This window comes from Bufo bufo, chromosome 3 (assembly GCF_905171765.1).
Source record: "Bufo bufo chromosome 3, aBufBuf1.1, whole genome shotgun sequence".
Taxonomy (NCBI): domain Eukaryota; kingdom Metazoa; phylum Chordata; class Amphibia; order Anura; family Bufonidae; genus Bufo; species Bufo bufo.
The window spans coordinates 432,407,869-432,421,207 of record NC_053391.1 but is presented as its reverse complement, the minus strand read 5'-3'; the positions used below and the strand labels follow the sequence as shown (position 1 = coordinate 432,421,207).

Here is a 13,339-nt window from a genome sequence, read left to right as displayed (position 1 = left end):
TATTTATGGTGTTTGTGGATTGTAAACAAGACTGAAATGTAATTGTAAAATTTTGGATTTAATTACCGGCAAACATAATAACTAGTGTACAGTAGTTTAGCTATTGTTTAATTTTTCCATTTAGAGCTCAAAATTGTTTTGATCTTTTAGATGGAAATATAAGGTTACAATGTCGTTTTCTAAGGGTTTAGACATCTATTTTTTACATCATGTTCCTTTTTCGCATAATTAGAATTTATTTTACTTTATTAAGATCACTCGGCATATGGTAAATGTGCTTAATTCTGCACAATTGCTTTTCTGTATCACTATATATCTATCCAAGTAGAACCTATAACTTGTAAAATTGTATTCATTTCTTTCTTTCTTTTATGTCCTTCATACAACCTAGATCAGTTCTTCACCCTTAGAGGACATAGAAGAGAATGATACGATACTTCAAGATTATTTAATAATCTTGATTCTAATGTCTGTAGCAGCGCTATATAAGCGAGTATAATAAATATAATAAATAATACATTTAGAGCAATTTGAAGACTTTTGGAAAATGCCTATGCCCTTCTGGCACCACCCAAATTCCCTCATATGGTGCTATTCAGGCACCTTGGTTGCACGGATTTCCATCAGTTCAGTGATACAGATATCGGCAGCCAACTGATCACTATACTTCATGACTTGCATAGAGCTGAAGCAATTCCAGCTTGTACTTTTCTCAAATCCTGAATTTTTATATTTTTTGACAGATTTTGTAGGCAGCAATTTCTAGTATTGTAATTTATAAGCTTATCTAGTCATTGTCTACAAGAGTAGCTAATTTGTACAAACAAGCTACAATTGGGCAGCGGGTAGACAGGAAACTTTCAATATGACCCATAACAGGTGGTTCAGTGTCATTTTGCAAGAAAATGCATTTGAAATCCCTGCAATTCCCATTCTTGGAGATACAAGCAATTTCAACTGAACCTATAATCAGTATAAATCCTATCCAAAATCTATTTCAGCTACAGTAGTGTCAGGTAAGAAAAGTGCCAATCATTTTGTTCTGGCCTTTACTCCCAACAAAGGAAATAACCTACGATAATGGCCCAGAAAGATATACAGAGCACTGAGCCTCTGTTCTGCACACACTGTGATGTCTAATTCTGAAGATTGAATCAAAACGCCGATATCCTAAGAGTATTTCTATTTTTTTTTGTTCCTTTTTTCACAGTAGGGATTTCACACAAAAACATCCATTGTTTTGTGGATTGGTGCCTGTGGTAACTTCTCTCTGTTCATGGCATGAAGAATACAACATTATATTAGGGAAGATTATAATCTTCTTATTGATCATTGCTTAGTGGTGGAAAACAGTAAGGGCAACTGAAAAGTATGCTTGGTCCCGTTGTTTTATTCTGTGGCTATACAGAATGCTCATTGCATGCTAACAGCATGGAGACAAATTTAGGTCAGCTTGTGCCCTAGATCAGGCAGATACCAATGTGATATAATGTCATGAGAGACAGAGGAATGTACAGTGCAAACATCAAAGATTTATTTATCCGTATTGTTCTGCTGTTTGTCAGAGCTAGGGAAACAGAGGCTGGTATGGCAGCAACTTCTCAACCAGCTTCCCAATATATATATTAGCCATAACGTTTAAACTTCTAGAAATCTAAATGTTAGGGATTACATAATTAATGAAGAGAGCATTGTATTTAAAAAAAGAGCCAGAGGTTCTTGTAACAGTGAACAACACTCTTGGGTTGTAAATGTTCAAAGAGCAGTTCTTTATATGGCTTTTAAAGTATAAACGCACTTTCAGAAATTTTTTGACATGTCAGCCATTCTAATTGGTGGGAGTCTGAGTCCGGAGACCACCATTGATAGCTAGAATGATGGGGCACAAGATCTCAGCTGACTTTCCATATGCCCATCTTCAGCTAGTGAAGAGAGACAGCACTCTTCTGAGTGCTTCTGCTTCTTCACTTTAAGGACCTATAGTATTACTAGACTTAGCATAAAACCAGTGCAGATTCAGTGTCCATCACTCATTGATCAATGAAGAAAAGGTGACAGGAGTGATGCACTTTAATTAGAAAATTCCTTAGAAAAGTCAATGGATACAAGATGATCTATTAAACTCTGATGAACCCATTATTTTGTGGACAGAGGAAAAATATTAATGGAGTTAAAGCATAATCATAGAATGAAAAGATCATTTAAAACTATGTAGAATTACAGTATGCATGCAATAAAAAAATAGTTTTTTTTATGTACATTACATTTTTTCTCTAGTAGCTCTGTTTTCTATTTGGCTGAAATTTTGGTCCACCTTGTCCTGCATTCAGTGGTGGACTAACATGCTTAGTAACTTCTCTGCTCTCTTCCTCTTCTTAGTACTGGAGTAGTGATCTCACAGAGAAGCAGGTGAAGAAGCCCCAACAACTTTCAGTTATTCATCCCTTCTTCTAAATTCATAAAAATATAGGGGTCATTTATGAAGCTGAAATATGCCTATATTAGACGTATATCTGGTGCAGATTGCAGCACAATGGTCAGTTGCGCCACAATCTGCGACTTTTTCCCGCTCATGCCAGGTCTAAAAAAGTGGGTGTGGCGCTGGTGGGGAAGGGGACGGGCTGGAAGGCCCATCCCATTTACCATTTTCTCTGCCTATCTAAAATGGGGGTCTTAATAAATGTGCCCCATAGGGTTTTATATTTTTCTAGACAGCGGAGAAGGAAATAGTGGGAGCATTACATATTATAGTGCTATTTATTAGTGGAATTGTTGGGGCTGTGTATCAGGGCTATTTTATATGCAAAGAAGAGCTGACTACAGTGCATTTACTGGAGATGCAGTTGCTGCCCACCCACAGAAAAGTAAGAGATAAATCCTCCAGATATGTGAGTAAAAAAGCAAAAAAGAGAGAAAACTGCACTAGAGAGCAGCATTTTTGTTCCATTAATATACTGTAGTTAAAATAATAGTGTGCATTATTCTATGTAATGACGGCGGGCCCTGTCTACTGGTATCTCCACTCTCCCAGCTGTCACGGCCACCGCAGTATCCACCCATCCTACTGTGCTACATTCCAGGCTGTTAGCGGACATCCCCTTCAACTTCCTTCTGCTATGGTCTGTGAAAACTCTGATAGGACGCACACTCTTCTAAGCTAATAATGGACCAGTGTGAACATAGGTAAATCTGTCTCCAGCAAATGAGAGCATAACTTGGGGTATATATGGCAACTTCACCTATGGAAAGGCCTGAGCAAAAGCTTCCGAGCTTATCTAGTTCCTGCAATGGTGTGCTGCTTTTGTGTGTTCCCACTTCCTTGTCCACTTTTCCTAACTTGCAGGTTGACTTTACAAGGCAAAGTATCAAGAGCATGGCAGTCTCTTGCTGTGTTCAAAGCAGGAGTTTTAGAATGGGTCCCCCACCATTGATCTCAGGTTAAAGTACGTAGTAGTCTCACCAATGTACATTTAAACCATAAAGCATTATCAGCAGCTCATCATAGTGTACAGATGATTGTAAAAATAACTTTGAGAGTATTTTATTTTTATTTTTACTACAAATGACCCCCCACATTTAAAATGTGTTAAAACCATACTAGAAATTAGTACTAGCATATAACATGAAAATTTAATTGCCTTGACTGCCATAGCACAGTGTATAGATTTGTGAAGAACTGTAATAAGTATCACTTTGTCATCATATATTTTCTAAAGGTTTTTCTAGGGTGTTTGATTTTGTTTACCTGTTCTACAATTAATTACATATGTGCATTTATAAATTTATGCCACTCCATACCACATGAAGCAGAAACCCTTATGAGGAAGGCTTGGAATTGTTTTAATCAACAGATTTCATAATCATATTTAAAGGGGTTGTGCAGTGAAATATCCTCCGGATAGGTCATCAATATCAGATCAGAGGGAATCTAACTCCTGGCACCCCCACCAATCAGCTGTTGATGAGCTGGTGCTCATGTAGGTTCTACTTCCTCTTCAAACTTTACCTGCGCCTCATTTCCTCTCCAGTGCCGATGCAATGTCATTATAACTAATCCATCCTAATCAATTGAATGGGAAAACCTATTGAAATTGCAGGACACTGCACCGCCACTGCAAAGCAGATGATACACAAGTAATCTTTGAAGAGGAAGCAGAGTTTGCACAAGCTCCTCAACCCTTTCAAACAGCTGATTGGAGTTGGGTCCCACAGTGGAAATTAAGCATTAAACAACTCTCATTTAGTGTTGATCGAGCACCATAGTGCTCGGGGGCTCAGGCCAAACACATTGGGATGTTCAGGTGTTCGACCGAGCACCCAAGTATAATAGAAGTCAATGGGAGAACCCAACCAATAAACCAGGTACTCCCTGCTCTGAAGAGGGGAGGGTGCCTGGTTCACAGGAAAATGTCCGAAATTTATGGAAACACCACTGAAATGGTTCTGTAACAGCATGAGGAGGATGTCTGGATGCATCTTAGACTAGCAGGTTGCTGCTGGGAATGATGTTGTCCGAATAGTACGCCACTTCTACAGACTGACAATAATACGCACAAAACCGAAGAAATTTTTTTATTTTAGAGGAAAAAATGATAGTAAACATTATTTCCTGAATATTTACTTGTATATAAAGTGCAAGTGCTGCCAAAAATTACAAGGAAGAAGCACTCCGATACAGCCTACATATCACATAAAGGAGGGCTTCATTAACATTGTGGTACAATTTTTCAGGTAGTGAGACTCCTACACTCATAAAGCCTATGCACTAAGTGAAAGGGCTGCCAAAAATTACAAGGATCCGGCACTCCAATACACCCTTTATTACACATAAAGGAGGGCATCATACACACTCTTGAAAAATAATAATTGATGGCCTCCTGGTGACCCCCAAAAACATTTGGAGCAAGGGCATGCTGATCTGACCATCTAAAACATTATGGGTGAGGGCCTGCTGCTGCTTTGGTGACTCTAGTTAACCTGGGGCCAATCGCACTCGATGATTCATTCGGATGTCTGGCCCATCAACTTTTGATATTATTGTCAGCGCAAACCATGGTGACTACGGGTAACGGGGAATTAGTGTTTGATTCAGGAGAGGGAGCCTAAGAAACGGCTATGACTACCACATCCAAGCAAGGCAGCATGCGCGCAAATTACCTATTAGGTATAATTAGGTCAGGGCCTGCAGGTGAGCTGACCCAGTAAAAGATTTTAGGTGCGGGCCTGAAGGTGAGCTGACCCTGTAAAACAATTATATGCGAGCCTGCTGGTGAGCTGACCCTGTAAAAGATTTGAGGTGTGGGCCTGCTGGTGAGCTGACCCTGTAAAATATTTGAGGTGCGGGCCTGCTGGTGAGCTGACCCTTTAAAAGATTTTATGTGCGGGCCTGCTGGTGAGCTGACCCAGTAAAAGATTGTAGGTGAAGGCCTGCTGGTGAGCTGACCCTCTAAAAAATTATATGCGAGGGCCTGCAGCTGAGCTGACCCTCCAAAAAATTATATGCGAGGGCCTGTAGGTGAGCTGACCCTGTAAAACATTATATTTGAAGGGCATATATGCGAGGGCATTATATGTGACGAATAAGCATGTTGATATGATGGAAGAGAAGGAGGAGGATGAGAAAATGAAGATTAAACCAAAAACCCTTGTGCATGGGAATACCGTGTATTCAGTACATTATAAACAACACATTTAAAGTGCCTTTATGTTCAGCCGCTTTCCTCTGGTGGAGTCGAGAAGTCATGATCAATCCAGGCCTTGTTCAGTTTTATAAGAGTAAACCTGTCAGCATTTTCAGTTGACAGGTGGATACGCTTATCTGTTATAATGCCACCAGCAGCACTAAATACCCGCTCAGACAGAACGCTGGCAGCAGGGCAGGCCAGCACCTCCAAAGCATAGAATGCCAGTTCGTGCCACGTGTCCAGGTTGGACACCCAGTAGTTGTAAGGCACTGAGGGATCATTGAGGATGCTGACACTGTCTGCTATGTACTCCTTCACTATCTTCCAAAATTATTCTTTCCTTGTGACAGTAGGCTGTGCATCAGGGTGAGGGTGCTGGCGGGGTGTCATGAAACTGTTCCAGGTTTTGGAGAGTGTTGCCCTGCCTCTGTTGGAACTGCTATGTGTTCCCCTTGCCTCCCCTCCTTGGTTGTCCAAGGAACTACGGACTCTGCCACCAGAGTTGTCAGATGGAAATTTTTGGACCAATTTTTCAACAAGGACCTTCTGGTATTGCACCGTTTTGCTCGACCTCTGCACCAAAAGAATGAGAGATGAGAAGTTTTCTTTGTAGCGGGAGTTGAGAAGGGTGAACAACCAGTAATCCGTGTTATCTAAAATGCTTTTTACGCACAGGTCGATAAAAAGGCAGCCTAACATGAAGTCAGCCATGTGTGCCAGAGTACCAACAGGCAAGACTTTGCTGTCGTCATCAGGAGGATGACGCTCAATCTCCTCATCCTCTTCCTCCTCTTCTACCCACCTACGCAGAACAGATGGAATTAAACTTCCATGGGTACTACCCTCTGTAGCGGAGGCAACCGTCTCCTGCTCCTCCTCCTCCTCTTCATCATCTAATTCGCGCTGAGAAAACGAACTGAGGGTGGTCTGGCTATCACCCAGTGTAATGTCTTCCCCCATTTCCACCTCTTCCACATGTAAAGCAGCATCGTCCTTAATTGTGAGCAGCGACCGTTTGAGTAGACACAGAAGTAGGATGGTTACGTTGATAATAGCGTTATCGCTGCTCACTATCTGTGTTGTTTCCTCAAAGTTTCTTAAAACTTCACAGAGGTCAGACATCCATGCCCACTCCTTGCTTGTGTATAGTGGAAGCTGACTGGAAAGGTGACAACCATGTAGCAGCTGGTATTCCACTACTACCCTCTGCTGCTCACAAAGCCTGGCCAACATGTGGTACGTGGAGTTCCAGCATGTGCTCACCTCGCACAACAGCGGGTGAGTAGTGTTGAGCACGAATATTCTAAAAGCAAATTTTTCTCGCGAATATCGCAATTTTGAGAATTTGCGAATATTTAGAATATAGTGCTATATATTTGTTATATTGAATATTCGTAATTTTTTTTCCATCTGAACACATGATTCCTCCCTGCTTCTTGCTTGTGGCCCACAAGCAACTGAAAGGGAACCTGTCATGTGGATATTTGATTATAATCTAACTAATTATATACAATCATTAACTACTAAAAAGTGCCTTAGATGTATTCACTTACTGGTGTGACAGATGGTTACCTCATAATATACACACAAAGATGCCACATGCCGCATGCTAATGAGCTGATTTGAGTCCAGCGTGATGTCAGTGAGTCCAGCGTTTTTTAAATTCAGAGCTATAGCCACTCCCCTGCCCACCTGCTGCTGATTCATATGGAAAAAAAACTGTCAATCAGCAGCAGGTAGGTGGGAAGAGTCAGGAGCTCATGAATATTCAGGACTCATCATTATGAGCTGGAGCTTTTCAATACAAGATGTTGGCAGATTGACTGGGTCAATTAAAGAAAGTGACCCAGCATTTTGCTAAGAGAATCAGTCACTTATTTATCTTGCCCTTAGTTAGAACACCATAAAACTGGTGACAGGTTCCCTTTAAGCAGGGAGGAATCATGACTTCAGATGGAAAAAAATTATGAATATTCTAAAAAAACGAATATATAGCACTATATTCAATATATATATTAGTTTTTTAGAATATTCGTCATTTTTTTCTATCTGAAGTGAACACTTCAGCTCCCCGATTACGACTCCATGGGAGGCCCCCGTCATTCACCTTCTTTGAAGACTATTAATTTATATAGAAGTATATTCAGTAAACATAAGGAAGAAAAATAAGATTGAAAAATGACAAAAAATTTCAGTACATGCATAATACTTGATAAGAGTATCAGATATTCGTGGAATAATAATGTATATGTCCTTCTAGAAGAGAATAGGTGGAACAATGCATGTTATACAGAAAACGCACTCATTAAAAACGCATGTGTGTTTTTCTTGGATTAGATGCGTTTTTTGTTTATATGCATTTGATTTCAAGTAGGAATAGTCAAATGGGACCATAATGATTGATACGTTAGTGAAACACTGGTTTGACAGAATATAGCATATCAAGTGATCAAGGTTGGTTTTCCCAAAATGACCGTGATTAGGTAATGTCAAAATCATTTGTATTGTCCTTTTCCTATGTGTTACACTGTTCCTTTTCCTATATGTCACACTGTTCACTTCTGATGGGAAAAAAATTACGAATATTCTAAAAAACTAATACATAGCACTATATTGAATATAGTGCTATATATTAGTTTTTTAGAATATTTTTATTTTTTTCTCCATCTGAAGTCATGATCCCTCCCTGCTTAAGTTGCTTGTGGGCCAATGACTCATTGGCCCACAAGCAAGAAGCAGGAAGGAATCATGTGTTCAGATGGAAGAAATGACGAATATTCAAAAAACAAATATATAGCACTATATTCAATAGTGCTATATATTCGTTTTCTACCCACGCCTGTATTGATCGCGTAATATTTGTATATTACGCGGTCATTACCTTGCCGATTTTCACGTAAATTTTTTTTTTAAATAAATGCCGAATATAGGAATTCGCGAATATATGACCAGTATTCTACAAAATATTTGCAAAATAGCACGAATTCGAATATGACCCCTTCCGCTCATCACTACCAGTAAGCTGGCAATTTCAAGTGCTGCTGCAGCGTTGACAGACCGGCTGAAGCTGTTGCTGACTTGCGGAAATGTGCACAGACGCCGCGCACTTTCACCAGTAGCTCAGGCAAATTGGGGTAGGTTTTGAGAAACCGTTGAACCACAAGGTTGAAGATGTGGGCAAGGCATGGGATGTGTCTAAGCTTGCTGAGCTCCAAAGCTGCCACCAAGTTACGGCCATTATCAGACACAACCATGCCTGGTTCTAGGTTGAGTGGTGAGAGCCACAGCTCAATTTGGTCTCATTACCCCTGCCATAGCTCTGCAGCGGTGTGCAGTTTGTCCCCTAAGTATATCAGCTTCAGCAAGTCCTGTTGCCGCTTCCCCACGGCAGTGCTACACTGCTTCCAGCTACCAACTGATGGCTGACTGGTGCTGCACATGGATAATTCGGAGGTGGAAGTGGAGGAGGAGGCTAAGGAGGAGAAGTGGGGGTTGGAGCCACTAACATAGGTGCTGGCAGAAACCCTGATCGACGTAGGGCCCGCAATCCTTGGCGTCGGTAGCACCTGTGCCATCCCAGGGTATGATTCGCTCCCAGCCTCCACAACATTCACTTTGTGTGCCGTCAGGGAAATGTAGCGTCCCTGGCCGAATGCACTTGTTCATGTGCCCGTGGTTAAGTGGACCTTTCCAGTAACTGCGTTGGTCAGGGCACGTGTGATGTTACGGGACACATGTTGGTGTAAGGTGGGCACGGCACACCTTGAAAAATAGTGACGTCTGGGGACTGCGAAACGCGGAAGGCCTCAGTGTCCACTAGCCTAAATGGCAACATTTTCAGGGCCAGTAATTTGTAAAGCTGTGCATTTAGTGCTATGGCCTGTGGGTGGGTGGCTGGGTATTTTAAGGACATTTAGATGCTGCATGCATTGGGACACGGAAGTGGATGTGGTCGCTGATGGTGCTTGCGAATGTCCAGGTGCAGGGTGGTAGGCATCCGGGCCTGCGCCTTCGACAGGGGATTGGCCAGCACGTAACATAGGGGAAGAGGAGGCAGTGGTGTGACCCGCAGACAAAGATTGTGGACCCAGGTGTTCGTCCCACTTATCAAGGTGCTTGGATGCCATGTGGCGGATCATGTTGGTGGTGGTGAGGTTGCTAGTGTTCACACCCCGGCTCATTTTCGTATGGCACAGGTTGCAAACTTCTATTCTTTTGTCGTTCGCACTTTCTTCAAAAAAGTGCCAGACTGCAGAACATCTACCCCTTGGCAAGGAAGATTTCCGCAAGGGGGTGCTCCGTTGAACAGTTGCAGGCCTGTTTATTGTGGCCTGCCTTCTACATTTTGTCACCACACTGCCTCTCCCATCCTGTTACGGTGCTGCAGATCCCTTCCCCTCTGTATTGCTCTCCTCGCTTGGCTTGCCACCTTCCCAGGTTGGGTCAGTGACCTCATTGTTCACCACCTCCTCTTCCACTTCCTCACTCTGATCATTATCCTGATTTGTTGACCTAACCACAACCTCAGTGATTGACAACTGTGTCTCATCCTCTTCATCAACCTCTTGAGACAGTAATTGCGGTTGACTCATTGGCAACTGTGTATCATCATCATCCACCTCATTAAACTCTAATTGCCGTTCACCATCGTCATGTTCTTGTGACTGTGGATGCTCAAGAGGTTGGGAATCAGGGCACCAGATCTCATGTCCCTCTTCAAGCGTGCTTGGTGAGATGGCCAAATCAAGTAATGGCGCTAAAAAGAGCTCCTCGGAATATCCAAGTGTGGAATCACTTGTTGCCACACTGTAAATGGTGGGAGGAAGGAGGATCAGGGTGAGGATTGTGTGGACCAGACTCCTGGCTACTGAAACTGAACTTGGTGGAAGACAGGGTGGTGCTTAATCGACTGGAAGCATTATCTGCTGCAATCCAACCGATCACCTGCTCACACTGGGCTGACTTTAAGAGTGGTGTCCTGCGCCACCGTGCAAACTGGAACATGAAGATAGATATCTGGGATGATTATTTTTCTTGTGCTCTGGCAGCAGGCACAGTTTCTCCGCGCCAAGGGCTAGAGCCTCTGTGTGCACCAGCAGCATCACGGCCACTTCCCCGAAACCCTACTGCTCGCCTTCTTCATTTTAAATTTGATATATTCTTGAAAGTATGTCACACGTACAGTAGTGTAGGATTTGGAAGTGTATGTGCAAAAAAATGTACAACAGTATTTGTGATGAGGAAACGTTATACAGGACAGGTACCACAGGTAATGTCACAGTTTGCAGTGTCTACAGAAAAACTGCACTGGATGTCACTGATATTTTAGGGATGTGCACACTTTAAACAGGAGATGTGGTGCGGATAATTTAACAGTCTGCAGCGGACACCGTCTATGGAAAGCTGCACTGGATGTCACAGATATTTTATGGATGCGCACAATTTAGACAGGAAATGTGGCACGGATAATTTAACAGTCCACAGGGAACACCGTCTACGGAAACACTGCACTGGATGTCACTGATATTTTAGGGATGCGCGCACTTTAAACAGGAGATGTGCCGCGGATAATTTAACTGTCCGCAGCGGCCTATTACAGGATGCGCTAAAAATATATAGTGCTGCTGTCACACACAATAGTCCTTAAAAGAACTTTTGGGTCTCTGAAAAGTTTTTGTATAAAACTCTTCCTATACATTCCCTATACTGTCATTCCCTTCCTATGCACAGCTCTCCCTAACACTGAGCAATTTAGCTTAGGTTGCGCTACAAAAATATATTGCTGCTGTCACACACAATAGTCCTTACAAGGACTTTTGGGTCTCTGAAACGTTTTTGTGCACTTATAATATTCGAACTCTCTGTGCCTTCCTATCCTCAGCTCTCCCTGTCTTAGAATGAGCTGAACACACGTCATCGGGTGCTGTATTGCACCCGATGACGTGTTTCGGCCAGCCAATCACTGTAATGCCAGTAGCCAACATGGCTACTGGCATTACAGTGAGGGCAGTACTTACCTGCACGTTTATTGGCTGTTTAGCAGCCATGAAACATGCGGGGAGGAGACTTGAGCATTGCTCTTGAGCACATGCGGTACTCGGCCGAATACCGCCATGTGCCGAGCATAGCAATGCTCGAGCCGAACTGGTATTCAGCCGGGCATGCTCGCTCAACACTACTCTCATTCCAATTAATAGGAGGTCTGTAATATGCAGGGCAAGGAAGGTCTTTGAGGATAAGAGATACTCTTTGTAATACCCCTTCTAGAAACGTAGAATTCCGTACAGATAATGAAAATTGATTTTCAAAACTGGACAACCCTTTTAAGCTCCTAAACGTAAAAACACCAAGTTGGAGCTCACCTCACCATACACCACCGAGGAGCACGGACACAGAACCGGAACCAAGGATGAGAAATAGCAAAAAAAAATATTGTCCAGCTTCACCTCGCAGTGCGTGTTTTATTAGGAAACGTGCTTAAAAACCAAACATCAGGCTCATATCATCAACATGTTTCGGATCAACATATATTACAGATCCTTCCTCAAGGAAGGATCTGTAATATATGTTGATCCGAAACATGTTGATGATATGAGCCTGATGTTTGGTTTTTAAGCACGTTTCCTAATAAAACACGCACTGCGAGGTGAAGCTGGACAATATATATTTTTTTTTAAGCTCCTAAGCTCCGCCTATTGGTGGCTGCTAGCAGTCACACTGGTATCATTAACCCTATAGCTAAAAAAGGAAGCATTTAGTAGAATTGATCTCTGTAACAGAAAAAATAACACCTTCATTTTACTAATGTTAGACTAACTTAGATTAAAACCAAACTTATTTATATATATATATATATATATATATATATATATTTATTTTTTTTGGAATATATTTCTTCACTATTATATTTGGTATGGTGGATTCTTCACAGAGGACAGTGACATTTTATCCAAATATCATAAATATATAAATACGATATATATAAATGGGAAATGTGTTTTTACATGTGAGAAAATACTAAAACCTCCTACCCGATGCGTGTCAATCTGGCTTTGCAGTTTGGGAACATCCCCACCAATGGGCTCCTGCTGCTTTAGCTCCTCGTTCTTCAGCTGCAGCCATGCAAGAAGCTCCTGCAGAGAGATATGTAATCGCTTCCAGTGCTCCGTGCTGGCTTCTAAATGAGACCTACAAGACATTATGCATCACATTATTGTCAGGGGGAGAAAGATCATGGCAGATGTACAGCTCATTTCATACTGATACCAGTCTCTCTTAGATGAGAAATAATAATTAATGTATGAGCTGCTCTTTGATGAGAATTTATTGCTGAGAAAAAGAGGCAGATTCACATGCTGAGCTACCACAATGAGCTGTATTTTACAGCAATTAGCAGACATAGTTCAGTGGCTAAGAATATTATAAAATTACAAAATATGACAAAATTAGTCACTAATGACACTGGAAAATAGAAAATATTAATGTGATGTTTATATATATAAATATATATATATATATATATATATATATATATATAGCAGAAGGGGTTAATTATAGATATAAGATTAATTTGACACATGTACTTTGCAGTATCATTTGCTCTCCGATGGATCTAACCTGATTGATTTACGACCGTGTGAGATTTTTTATTTTAT

The 13,339-nt window shown here is 41.5% G+C and overlaps 1 protein-coding gene across 1 annotated transcript in view; it reads right to left on the bottom strand.

Moving 5' to 3' along the window:
* DMD (dystrophin) overlaps window positions 1-13,339 on the bottom strand; it is a 3,443,536-nt gene that overhangs the window by 648,392 nt on the left and 2,781,805 nt on the right. The window contains 1 exon segment of the mRNA XM_040424996.1: window positions 12,716-12,872. Coding sequence (XP_040280930.1) covers window positions 12,716-12,872 — 157 coding nt within the window.